Source organism: Dipteris shenzhenensis, chromosome 29 (genome assembly GCF_047967505.1).
Source record: "Dipteris shenzhenensis isolate YYH24624 ecotype China chromosome 29, Dip_SZ_1.0, whole genome shotgun sequence".
Lineage (NCBI taxonomy): Eukaryota > Viridiplantae > Streptophyta > Polypodiopsida > Gleicheniales > Dipteridaceae > Dipteris > Dipteris shenzhenensis.
The window spans coordinates 47,083,046-47,095,775 of NC_141624.1; the positions used below are offsets into that span (position 1 = coordinate 47,083,046).

Genomic DNA, 12,730 nt, shown 5'->3' on the forward strand with positions numbered 1-12,730 from the left:
TATCCGTTGTTCCTATTCCAGTGTCCACCACTATTTGGTGCCGACACACCCCTGATATCGATCAACCTCTCTGCGATCTCCAAGGCATGTGTGTAATCCTCGGGCTCCTATTTCTTTATTTCCCTTTAGACCTAGCTTTGAAGTCCATAGAGAAACCCATGGAGCTTGTCATATTCGTGCATCTCTAGTATCTGGAGCATGAGAATATGATAGCGGTTGATGTAGTTTGATAAGCCACAGTCTACGTGGCATAGGGCACGCCGCTTGTCACGAAGCTTGAACTTTTCATTGGCAGGTATAAAGTATGCCGTCAACTTCTCCTTCAATTCCTTAAAATCTCGAGCATTCCCCCTCACTTCTTCAAAGGCAAATCAAGTGCAAGCATCGCCTGCCAATTGATTGGTTGCCACCATGACATGTTCATCTTCTGGTACACTCGCCATGGTGAAGAAGTCCTCCATATCATGAATCCACTTTTGAGCAACCACCCAGTAACGTTGCCCGGTGTACTTGTCTGGCAACTATGGCTTGAACTTTCCACTGTCCACCACATTGTGTGGCACCGTCAGTGCTATTGGGTCCTTTGGTGCCTTCCCTTGGTTCATTATGGCAGTGTGCATCTCCACGAGCCATCAACTTGAGCTACCCTTGGAGCTTTCTTGTATTGCGGTCCCCTCCTCGATCAATACATTTGTTTAGGTATTCCCAACATCTATGTCAATGGACAAATGAATGACATCCCTCAAAGGGTAATGATTGACTCGTGGGCCACACACAACGTGATCACCCAAAAAACAACCAAACACCTAAATATTAGAACGACTAATTTAATAGATACAAGACTATGTTAAGATAGCATGGAATGTCTCATGCCAGATTGGGGAATGGACAGCAAAGATGCACATCTTGGTAGTCCCCATGGATTCGAATGAGAAAATATATGGAATCAAATGGTGGGACACGTATGTGATTGCAATGATGGGAAAGGGAGTGGATTCCTTGATCTTAGACATGCAGGGACACAGAGTCCAAGTGAAGTGTGTCAGATCAAGTGTATCACCCACCAAGGATGCCAAGAGTCTTCTCAATGATGGAAAAAGACCAGTGGTGGCTCAGAACTTAGGCACTCGAGTAATAAGTAAGGCTTCTCACAAACTGATAAGTGTAAAACAACTGAACAAGGAAGTCAAACAAGGTGCTAAAGTGCACTTACTGATGATACATATGGTGGAGCATGACCATGGCAAAGGTAGCATTCATTAATGCATCTAGGGCTAGTCAACGGGTGAGCCCAGAGAAATCCAATGGATTAGATATAATCTTGGAAAAATTTGGCAATGTGATGCCAAAAGAACTTCCTAAAGGATTGCCACCGCAGAGGCATGTCACCCATAGAATTGAGTTGATTCCAAGTAGCACACCACCAACAAAGGTGCCATACCAAATGAACGATGCACAACTAAAGGAGTTGAAGAGGCAACTCAGTGAGCTAGTTGAGAGTGGATTCATCAAACCAAGTAAATCACCATATGGGGCTCTAGTCTTGTTCGTGACAAAAAAAGATGGAAGTTCTAGATTATGTGTTGACTATAGAGCTCTCAACAAAATCACAATTAAGAACAAGTATCTAATGCCACTATTGGATGACTTGATGGATCACCTTGATTTTCAGCAAAATGATAGAACATCTGCAAAAGGTGTTTACCAAACATTGGGAGCACAACCTATTCACCAAGCATGAGAAGTGCGAGTTTGGGGTCAGTGAGATAGACTTCTTGGGGTTGGTGGTGGGAAAAGAATGGACCCATCCAAAATTGAGGCAGTTAAAGAATGGGAGTCGTTAAGAATAGTACGTGGAGTATGAAGCTTCTTGGGATTCCATAACTTCAATCGAAGATTCGTAAAAGAATACAGCTAAGTGGTAGCTCCTCTAAATGATCTACTACAAAAGGAGGAGAAGTTCGATTGGAATCATGAATGCAGTAAGGCATTTGGCAAGATGAAGAAGATCATGATCTCGTCCCTTATGTTGAAACTCTTAGAGTTTTGCAAGCCATTTGAAATTCACATAGATGCATCAGACCTTGCTCTGGGCTGGGTGCTCATGCAAGATGGGCACTCGGTGGATTATGAGTCTCGAAAATCGGATGCAACAGAGCATCGATGGATTACGCAATGGATGCTCACAAATTCTTATTCCTTATTTCCACATTCAGTAGCCTTCCATAATGAAACATATCCCTGTACTCATGGGTAGAGTCTCTTGATGGTAGACATTGATCAACCTCCACATTTTGATCATGCACACTTGTAGATAAGCGCTTAAGATAGTTTAAGTGATGTATAGCCATCACCCAATTGTATGGATCAGATTCCAATTTCTGATCATACAAATTTGAAGGTAAGAACATGAGGCCCTTTCATCTCTTATACATTTTAGAGATATATGCCACACTACATTTGTTATAAATCTAATTTCTTCCTCCTTCTAAGCCCGGTCTTTCCCATGCTTCATAGAAAACATAAAAACTTGATGGATGGTGCGATCCCATTTGACATATCGTAAGTTCTTACCACTAGTTTGAATCACTAGACCAATCCTCAAGACATCATTGGTCAGTTCAATTGTGCCCCATTGCTTGGATCCTATTGTTAAGAGTCAATACCTTAGTTGTATAGTCATTGTGTTCTCACACATGCACCTTACTAATATGATATTCTTAGTTTAGTTGCGTCATATGCACTAGAAAATTTCAAAAGATATATTATACATGCACCCTCTACTTATGAAATTCAAGAGGGGGTGTGTTAAGGACAATGTTTTTTTGGGAGATCTCCTTGAAAAAGTCTATTTTTTTCGATTGAAATTGAGAAATTTGAGTTGGGATTTGCGGTTGCCTTTAATTTTAAGAGATAGAATGTATCTATTTTATTTGAAAACTTGGGTATTTAGATGTTTAAATAAAAACTATTCACTCTGTAAAAGTAAAATCAATTAATTAGTCATGCCTATTCACTCTCTCATGCCCCCGTGATGAATTACCATATCGAAAATTAAACTCTGCTCTCTGGTTGCTGCCTCCTCTCTAGCCAGGGGGCCTCCACTCATCTAGCTCGCTCCCACCTCCTATCATCTAGCTCTCTAGCTTGCTCTACTCCTCCACTTTAGCTCACTCTCGCCTCCTCTCCTCTAGCTTTGTAGCCTGCTAGTTGTGGCCTCCTCCCCTCCTCTTTATAGCTGCGGTGGGTGCAAAACATTCTGAAGCGATAGTCGAATTCTCAAGACCTAGCCTCGGGCAATAGGCTAGTATTTCATTAATTATGCTTCACCTTACCTTTAGCCTATTTGCCCTCGAGCGGTGAACAAATTAATTGTAATTTTTCAATGTTATGGGGACCTATTTAGATTTTTTCTAAAAACACTTTTAATACTTGGAGTTCCAAAAAGTGTATTAGAGCATTGTTGTTAATTGCTAAAGTGGCTAAAAATTGACTTTTATAAGTCAAATCTTAGGGCTAGCCAATGGGCCAAGGGTATGATTGTATGGCTCTCATGGTGACACAAGAGTGCCATCATGGTGACACATGAGTGAGAGGCATGAAAAGGGAGCAATAATGAAGGTCCACTTTGAAAAGCCATAGTAATTGGGGGCAGTGGGGAGGTACAGAATCCAGAATCGAGATCGATCCCATAAGCAATCAAGTGGTCACAAACAAGGGAAGGAGGCCCGAGGGGGGTGGGGTTATTAGAATCGTCTCCACGTCCAAATGTATATTATAATAATTATATATGTATTCATACATACGTTGGTTTACCCTCACCTTCGTTTGGATGCGTTGGATTACCATCGATCCCAGTTTCTTCTTCTAAATTCCTTTCCTTCCTCCTCCGCCTCCTTCCTCCTGTGCTATGGATCTCCACCGCTACATCCTCCTCTGCCTCCTCCTCCTCCTCCTCCTCATCGCTTTGGCTACTCCTTCCCCAGCTCCCGGTGCAGCTCGCCAGGTATCTCCTTTTACTCTTCGCCTCCTCCCCTCCCCCTCCCTCCTCCTCGTCCTTTCTTCATCTCATGCACTGTTGCTCCCTCCTCCCTCTGCAGTCGTACATTGTTTACCTGGGTAGCCACACAGACGGGGTCCTCGATCCCTCCAGCGCCTTCACAGCTCACCAGCAGCTACTCGTCTCCCTCTGGGGCAGGTTCGCTTCCCCGCCTTAATTTACTTATAGATGCCTTCTTTCTTCCTGCTCATATTTTTGTTCATCTCGTAGCCTTCAGCTGGAATAACTCCCGTCATGCTAATTTCACCTAACAGAAACACACTCAAAAGTTGCTAGAGCAGTCATTCCTCAGCCAGATTAAGGTGCTTTAAACAACGGGAGTCCTCAACCGTTGAATGACTAAATTTCTTCAAGCTCATTGCATTGCACTCCGACGAAGTTGCAAACGGTTTCAGAGATAGAGCTGTCTTCTAACATTGGATTTGATACATACGCGTTTTTCCCTGTTCCCTTGCACTTAGAAGTTCGGAAAGAATGGGACTAGATCTTTAGCTAGAGGAATGTATGTTTCTCTGGGGTCATATATCTATCCAGCCGGAACTCTATTTGCGTTTTCTGAAGATATAGCTTGGGGAGGGAGACGAGAGAAAGCGATACCGAGAGGTAGATCACTTACGTGGACTTGCTCAAACTGAAATTTTCACGCTAAATTTTTTCTCTCTCTCCTGGGCAGCCATGAAGCAGCACAGCACTCACTTCTTTACAGTTACAAGCATTCCATCAACGGCTTCGCAGCCATGCTGGAGACTCATCACGTTTCTGCTCTCTCCGGTACTTTCTCTTCATCTTACGCGATCTAATTCGATGATGCAAGGTCTTACCGTGAAAGGCGAACGGACTGGAGTCTAGTTGCAGGTTGCCTACGTTGACTACATGTCCATTATTGCAGCAATGCCGGACGTGCTCTCGGTTTTTCCAAACAGAGTGCACAGCCTCCATACAACTCGTTCGTGGGAGTTTCTAGGCCTAGCACAAGAGTCGGGAGAGACGCCCGACTATTCTCTTTGGAAGAAAGCTAATTATGGACAAGATGTCATCATTGGATTGATGGATACAGGTAATACCGCTCATGAATAGTCATAGATGTATCACGAGGGATCCGTTTCCATGGTTGCAAGCTGAACAGAGAGCAGTGAGCAGCACGAGGAATCTGCCCATGTGTCATTTGGAAGCGAGGAATTGATAGGATGGGCCACTACGTCTCGCAGGAATCTGGCCTGAATCCGAGAGCTTCAAAGACGCTGGGATAGGTCCTATTCCTACAAGATGGAAAGGCATTTGCGAGAACGGAACAAACTTCACGTCGGCTAACTGCAACAGGTACGCATTTCTAGGTTGTGTTGGAGTTGGAGCCGTGGAAGAGTGTACAATCTTCACATGATACATCGATGCATTGTTCTATGATATAATATAGTATATATATGTTCTATGATAGACTATGAAGACTATGATATATCTATAGATGGAAGAACAGGTATGAACAATACAAACGCTTACTTGACATCGAAACTCTTTCACATTGATGCAATGTTGTACTCACCCATTCGTTGAATGCGTATTCCTAGGAAGCTGATAGGTGCGCGCTACTTCGTGAAAGGCTACGAGGCAGCGAACGGGCCATTGAATCTGACGTCTACGGGCGAATTCTTATCTGCGAGAGACAAAGAAGGCCATGGATCGCACACCTCCTCCACAGCAGGGGGTAGTGTAGTTCCCGACGTGAATATATTCGGGTTTGCCTACGGAACAGCCAAGGGAATGGCTCCGCTGTCTAGATTGGCGATGTACAAGGTGTGCTGGCCGAGCGGTTGCTATGATGCTGACATACTTGCAGCTTTTGATGCTGGCATTGAAGATGGCGTTGATGTCTTCTCTCTGTCACTGGGCTCAAGTCCGCCCCTTGCAGACTATTTTGCAGATGCCATTGCCATCGGGAGTTTCCATGCAGTGGCCAAGGGCAAGGTGGTTGTTTGCTCTGCCGGGAACGATGGCCCAAACCCTGCTACCGTCTCAAATGTGGCTCCTTGGATCCTCACGGTGGCCGCTAGCAGCATCGACAGAAAGTTCCCGGCTGCTGCTGCTCTTGGAGATAATACCACACACATCGTGGGTTACATTCAATTCTAGCTCCGCTTGCTGCAGAATCCAAATGGCGCATCTTTTATCTTCGCGATTGTGCTATTTCTTGACGTTGTTGATATGTGCATGGGTACAGGGCGCGAGCCTCTCAGAATACAAGCTGGAGCCGAGAATGTATCCCCTGGTATCAAGCATTCACGTGAAAGCTGCAGATGCAAATGTTTCGGCCAGGTATCTGACTGCCCAAAAACTTTCGGCTGAGTGAACGGAATTCGATTCATACGTTGATTGTCGTCGTTGTGGTTGATGGCGGCAGCGAGCGATGCTTCCCGGGCTCCTTAGATCCGGAGAAGACCAAGGGGAAAATCGTGGCGTGCTGGAGAGGAATCAACCCCCGCGTGGAGAAGGGGGCGGTGGTGAAAGAGGTAGGCGGGGCAGGCATGATCTTGCTCAACCAGCCCTCCGACGCCGACGAAATTGTCTCCGATCCGCACGTGCTCCCGGCAACGCAAGTCAATGCAGCAGATGCCTCTGCCATCGCCGCGTACATCAACGCAACTAGGTCAAGTAAAACCAAATCTCTTAATGGCAACCAGAGGTTCCTCATTCACTTTTCATTTACCTTGTCTCCAGCCTCCAATTGTGACTTGTCTTCCTGAATCTCGCATTTCTTCTTTCTTGCTTTCCACGTTCCCAATCTAGATCTGCTGCTTCGGCCTTCATCACATACCCTAGGACTGTTCTAAATGCAACACCAGCGCCCCAGATGGCGTCTTTCTCGTCTCAGGGTCCCAATACCCTTACTCCTGACATACTCAAGGTGATGCTCCGTTTCTGCCGTTCGCGTCAGTTTGACTGCTGATTTGCTAAAAACCGTATTGGAAGCTCCACTAACGGGGACGAAAGGTTTCACATAAAAATTGTGCCTTCTTTTCTTGATCTAATACAATTCCCTTTCTTACGCAAAAAAAAAGAATTACAGCTCAGAGGTTATGCCCGAACATAAAGAAGCCGCAATGGCAAATTCAGGAGCGCGATGAGCATAATAAAACTCATACAGATACAGATTGTGCATGTTGTGATCGTGTGGTATTCAATTCACTGCTGAAGTGCCAAGCATTATTTGACATGTTGCATCTCGTTCGCACTCGGAACCTGCAATCCTCTAACTAATATCGCCTAATCACGGACCTTGTGATTGGTTCTTCACAAGTTCACTGCTCATTGATTATTGATCCATTCCAATTTTCGTCTCTCTCGCAGCCTGACATCACCGCTCCTGGCCTAAACATCCTCGCAGCTTGGACTCTCGCTTCTCCTCCGACGGCCTCTGCAACTGACCACCGCGTCGTGAAATACAATGTCATCTCAGGCACTTCCATGTCCTGCCCTCACACGGCAGGCGTTGCTGCGCTTTTGCGAGCTCTTCATCCCAACTGGAGTGCATCTGCCATTAAATCCGCAATAATGACATCAGGTACACATCTCATGGTTCAGATTTGCCACTGGGGCCTGGGCCCCGCATCCCACGTGCTGCAGCCTGCAGAGTCCGTCTTGTGTCGCCATTCAATTGAATACGGCTGCAAAGCTGACGCTCCAACTAATTGAACTTCAACTTCCACTCACCTTGTGCCTACTTGCCTGCAGCTACGCACTACGATAATTTGAAAGAGGCGATCGTGAACGGCTCGCTAGATCCAGGGACCCCGTTCAACTACGGTGGTGGCCACATCAATCCTAACGCTGCCGCTGATCCCGGGTTGTTGTACGAGGCGTCCTCGCAGGATTACTTCCTCTTTCTGTGCAGCCTCCACTACAACCAATCCGCATTGAGCAACATCACGGGGATGAACAGCTCCACGTGCCCCAGCGATCCGCCCACAGTCGCGGATCTCAACTACCCATCCATCTCTCTCTCCAAGCTGACCGGGAAGAGAACAGTTATCCGAACAGTGACGAATGTGGGAGGTAGTAGTAGTTATGCAGTGGTGGTAAGGCCTCCACCGGGGATAGAAGTGAAGGTGATTCCATCGAAGCTAGTGTTCAAGTCTTCGGGGGAGAAGCATCAATTCAAGGTGGAGGTGATCGTGAAGAGAGAGTCAGAGGGGAAGTACGTATTCGGGCATTTCACGTGGACGGACGGCAAGCACCGCGTGAGGAGCCCCATTGCGGTGAACGCAACATCATAGCCCTCGGCTATCTATAACTCCATCCTCTTCATTGAAAGGCCAGAGAGAGGGCTCCATTAATTCTTTTGCAACTTGCTTGGTTGTAATAGCTTTATTATTGTCCCTCGTTCTTCATCAAAACGTGGAGGCCTCCCTTAGAGAATTTTCATCCCAAAATAGCACTCTTGCTTGTGTTACCAACCATGGCACTTCAACTTGTCCAACCTCCTTTTGCAATGCAAAATGCTAGTTGTGTTACCATCCCCTTACCCATACAGACATTCGAGAAGTCATGCGTGCACATAAAAATGTTTGTGATGTTGTTGTTACACGTTCTCTTCATCACTCACATGTATTCCATCCATGGCTCATTTCTCAAGTCTCACATACTCATCTCTAGATGTCTCCAAAACCTTTCATTTGTAGGGATTTACATTTTATTAGGGATGAGGCCATGCCAATAAGGAGGTATATTAAAATTATTGTTTTAATATCTTGACAAAAGTTGTTGCTTACTCGTACCCCTTTCAGTAAAGGATATAATCGTAAGGGCAAAGCATGGAGCAACACGTAATCCATAACCAAGGAATTTCTTTTCGCTAATGTGTAAATATTTAGTTTTCCCCACCAAAAAGTTCCTACTTTTATTACATAGAAAATAAAATTATGGCCAGCTACATGGGGCAAACTGCCTATGGCTAATGCCAGCCCAACTCAAACCCACACACGTCTTTACAAAACCATTGTGCGATTAGACAGATACATACCCACTAGGGGGCCCCTTTTGCTTACTAACTTTGTCATATCAGCCGACACACTCTTTGCCAAACTTCCCACAGTATTCTCACTAAACCCCATTCCAACACCCTTACTAAAGACCAAATGAGTTCTCACAACCCAAATTGACAATAGGCCACCAACTCAAATAAATGCATGCTTCCAAAGTAAATGACAGAACCTCAACATCACCCAAAACTACGAGCCTCATTACGAACACAAAAGCTCCACAAAACGTCCCCATCCAAAGACTCTCAACATCACCCAAAACTACTAGCATCATTATGAACATAAAACCTCTCCATCCAAAGACCAAAGGATTAGGGTTCAAATCCCTTTTCTTCTTGAGGATAAAATAGTTTTTCAAAGGATGCCTCCCGGGGCCCTCGGCAAGGTCAAGGGGATCAAAGTGCCTCAATCTTCATCCCAGACATCTTCTTGTGAGAGTGGTATATATAGGCTTAACCTGCCTCTAGGAAAAGAAAACCATTCACAAACCAATGGTTAACCTCATAAAACTGATACAAACCCTTTGTATTCCGTGGAAAACTATTTAGGCATTTTATTCCTTTTTGGTTGCATTCATATCGATATCGATAGTGTTGTTTGAACATTCGGGCCATACTTGCACATCTTACTTCATCAACCCCACCTTCCTAAACTATCAATCCATCAACCCCACCTTCCTAAACTGTCGAAGCAATGCATAGCCACAGGTAGACACTGGGCAACCCCATCCCGAGTGCATCGTTCCCGAGTGCATCGTATCTTCAACCCATCTCTCACACTGAGGACAAAAAGGATTGACTCAAGATTGACTTTTGACCACTTCCCCATCTCGCCTTTGAGAGGCAACCAGTTATGAGTAACCTTCCAAGCAAGGAAACTTGCCTTCCCCATCATACCTCCTTTCCAAATATCATGAACCTTTTCTTCCACCATTTGCTCGATCTTCTCAATTTTCACTTTTCATTCAACTTCGGAATCAGAAACTGCTCAACTATAAGGCTCCTATAGCGATCCCACATTCACTAATTACCTCTCCAAGCCATATATGGAACCCAATAATCGTCAACCTGCCCTTAGGGATACTGACCAATGCCTCATTCAATCAAGCAGCCACCCTATCAGATAGCCCATACTGATCTTTCAGAGATCACACAGATGTCCACTCCACTTTGCTTTGCTCCCACACTTGTATCTGAGTCCTTATGCCTTTCTTGTACATAGTCCTTGCACTATGCAGATCATCCCAAACCAACGCTTTCCCCTATGATGTAACGACACATCCCCACTAAATATCATCAAATAGGATGGCGTCCCCCCTAAGCCCCATTCTATCCTTCCACCTCATAAGATGACTACAATCTTTCCACTCCTCCATAATCCTAGCCACCAAGTCAGAATCGGTAACCTTTAATTGAAACCATGAACAAGTTTGTGATACCACTACATATCTTTCCAACTCCCACCACCTTTCCCTTTAGCACTTTCAATAAACCATTTACAACAATCAACCCATGGAGCATTACACTCAAAAATCCAAGGCGATCATTTGCCAATTAAGACCACATTCAACAAATCCACATCTAGGATACCCAAACCCCCTGTAGCCTTTGGGACTTTCATGGCATCCCATGGTATATATTACCCGTTTCGATGCTTCCTTTCTTCAGCCTAGATAAATGCCCTCAAGAGCTTCTCTACCTCCTACCAATAAATTTTTTTAAATTGCCACAACGTGGCCAAATATGTAGTGGCATCAGCTAATACATGCGTAATAATCAAGACCCTCGCATGCTACCCTGCACTACTCCATGCCAGATCCATATTTTAGCCCTCAATTTATCCAAACCAATCAAACCTCTATGTCAGAGTCACTCTAGTCTCGAAAGGAGATCCCAAGTACCTTACCACCGTGCCTCTATTTGCCCACGTCACTAGCCACGCATCTAACCATGCAAGCCTCATGCCTAAGTCTATCCTAAGTCCAAAAGTTTTAGGCCAACTGCATACTAAGCTAGAGGCAACACAAAACACCTGCAAAAGCTCACAAAATCTTTGAACACTAGCATGCTCCTCCCCAGTTAATGCTATCATATCATCAACAAAGAACTATGTGCAAAACTACAATCCTGTGCCACACCTCGAATAGACCATGTAGCCATCTCCTTCTTAAACATATTTGTCAATGGCACTGTGCAGATAGCAAACAAGTGCGGAGTCTTGAAAGGACACCCTTGTTTCACCTAGCGATAGAGGCATTGCCCAACTGTCGATGCATAGTCTAAAATTGTAGAGACATTCCAAATGTTTTTATAGATATCCCTTCCTTTAAGGAACCCACTTTGTTATCTATCCACAACCTTCATACAAATGCCTTTGATCCTAAGCTAATGCCTTAGCAATTAGCTTATAGGAAGTGTTAAGCATAGACATTGCCCTCCAATCTCGAACCTTAATTCTACTTTGCCTTTTCAAAAATAACTTGATTAACCCAACATTACCAACTTTAGACAACTGTCCTCTCGACATAGCCTCGTTGGCCATGGCAGTAAAATCACTCTTTCAGACATTCTAGAATGCCATAAAAAACTCAGTTGTTAACCCATCCGGGCCAAGACTTATCCTCCTCAAGGGACTTCAACATCTCCTACATTTCCTTCTCCAAAAACTAAGCTTCCAAACCTACTCTCTAACGGTTAGAAGCCCTTGCTTATGGATCACCTAACACTTCACTTATGCTCAAGTCCTAGGTTTCTGATAATATTAGAGAGTTCCTTCATGAATACATCATCTATATGCCAAAACTTTGTAACAAGATTATCGTGAATATCCTCTACCAGATGAATGGCCTTCATCAGGTGTTGCCTGAAAGAAAAACTTCATAGGACAATCACCAAGCGAGAGCCATGTTAGCCTACTTTGAATTTGAGCCTTTTTAGAATTCTCCAACTCCGCCACTTGCAATGAATCCTCAAACTCCACCAGTAATGTGGCCATAATTGAATCATGTGCACTCAAAAATCTCTCTCAGACTAGACCTACACCCTACCAACCATTCATTTAAAGTTCCCTTCGCCTTCCTTAGCCTCATCTCCTCATCTCCCATTCCTTGGAGACTAGCATAACCACCCTAATAGACTATCCCACCTTTGACATGGTTCCTCAAATTCCCTAGCAAATTGCTTCCAAACCCTCCTAACTTCATCACAAAAATCGTTCTTCTTCAGGAGACTCTTGTCAAATTTAAATGAAATATCAAATGACCTACTTCTAGGGAATGAAAAAGACCACTAAATTGGTGCACCTCACCACCCATAGGAGCAGACAGCCACCCATCCCTCCTCCAAAAACTAAAATATATCTAACCTACATGCTCTGTAAATTACCCCCCTTTCTTCGATTACTCCAAGTAAAGCCACTCAATCCCTCTGGATCTAGCTCCACAGCATTAATAAAACCCTTACTCAAATGCAAATCCTCCCAAACATCAAGCTCTTGACTCAACGTCCCCTAGCATCCAACAACCTATTCTCATTGGCCTAAGTCATGTTCCAATCTGACCCTAACACACATGTGTTACCTACCATCTTATTAAGTAACTCACCCCAACACCTACACAAAACCTACAAATCATTAGAGA

The 12,730-nt window shown here is 44.5% G+C and overlaps 1 protein-coding gene across 1 annotated transcript; it reads left to right on the top strand.

Moving 5' to 3' along the window:
• The first annotated feature begins 3,822 nt into the window (after positions 1-3,822).
• Positions 3,823-8,724, top strand: LOC147882935 (subtilisin-like protease SBT5.3). The gene is made up of 11 exons (XM_087400592.1): positions 3,823-4,006; positions 4,101-4,198; positions 4,734-4,831; positions 4,950-5,117; positions 5,269-5,380; positions 5,626-6,166; positions 6,276-6,370; positions 6,456-6,701; positions 6,842-6,959; positions 7,403-7,616; positions 7,787-8,724. The coding sequence occupies exons 1-11, from the start codon at positions 3,911-3,913 to the stop codon at positions 8,326-8,328; spliced, it is 2,328 nt and encodes a 775-aa protein (XP_087256718.1). The 5' UTR covers positions 3,823-3,910; the 3' UTR covers positions 8,329-8,724.
• The last annotated feature ends 4,006 nt before the right edge of the window (positions 8,725-12,730 follow it).

Bases quoted from the DNA above. Each gene is read 5' to 3' on its own strand.
- LOC147882935 (XM_087400592.1), top strand. From the start codon at position 3,911: ATGGATCTCCACCGCTACATCCTCCTCTGCCTCCTCCTCCTCCTCCTC. The intron at 5,118-5,268 runs GTAATACCGCTC...TACGTCTCGCAG, and splicing joins CATTGGATTGATGGATACAG to GAATCTGGCCTGAATCCGAG. The intron at 7,617-7,786 runs GTACACATCTCA...ACTTGCCTGCAG, and splicing joins ATCCGCAATAATGACATCAG to CTACGCACTACGATAATTTG.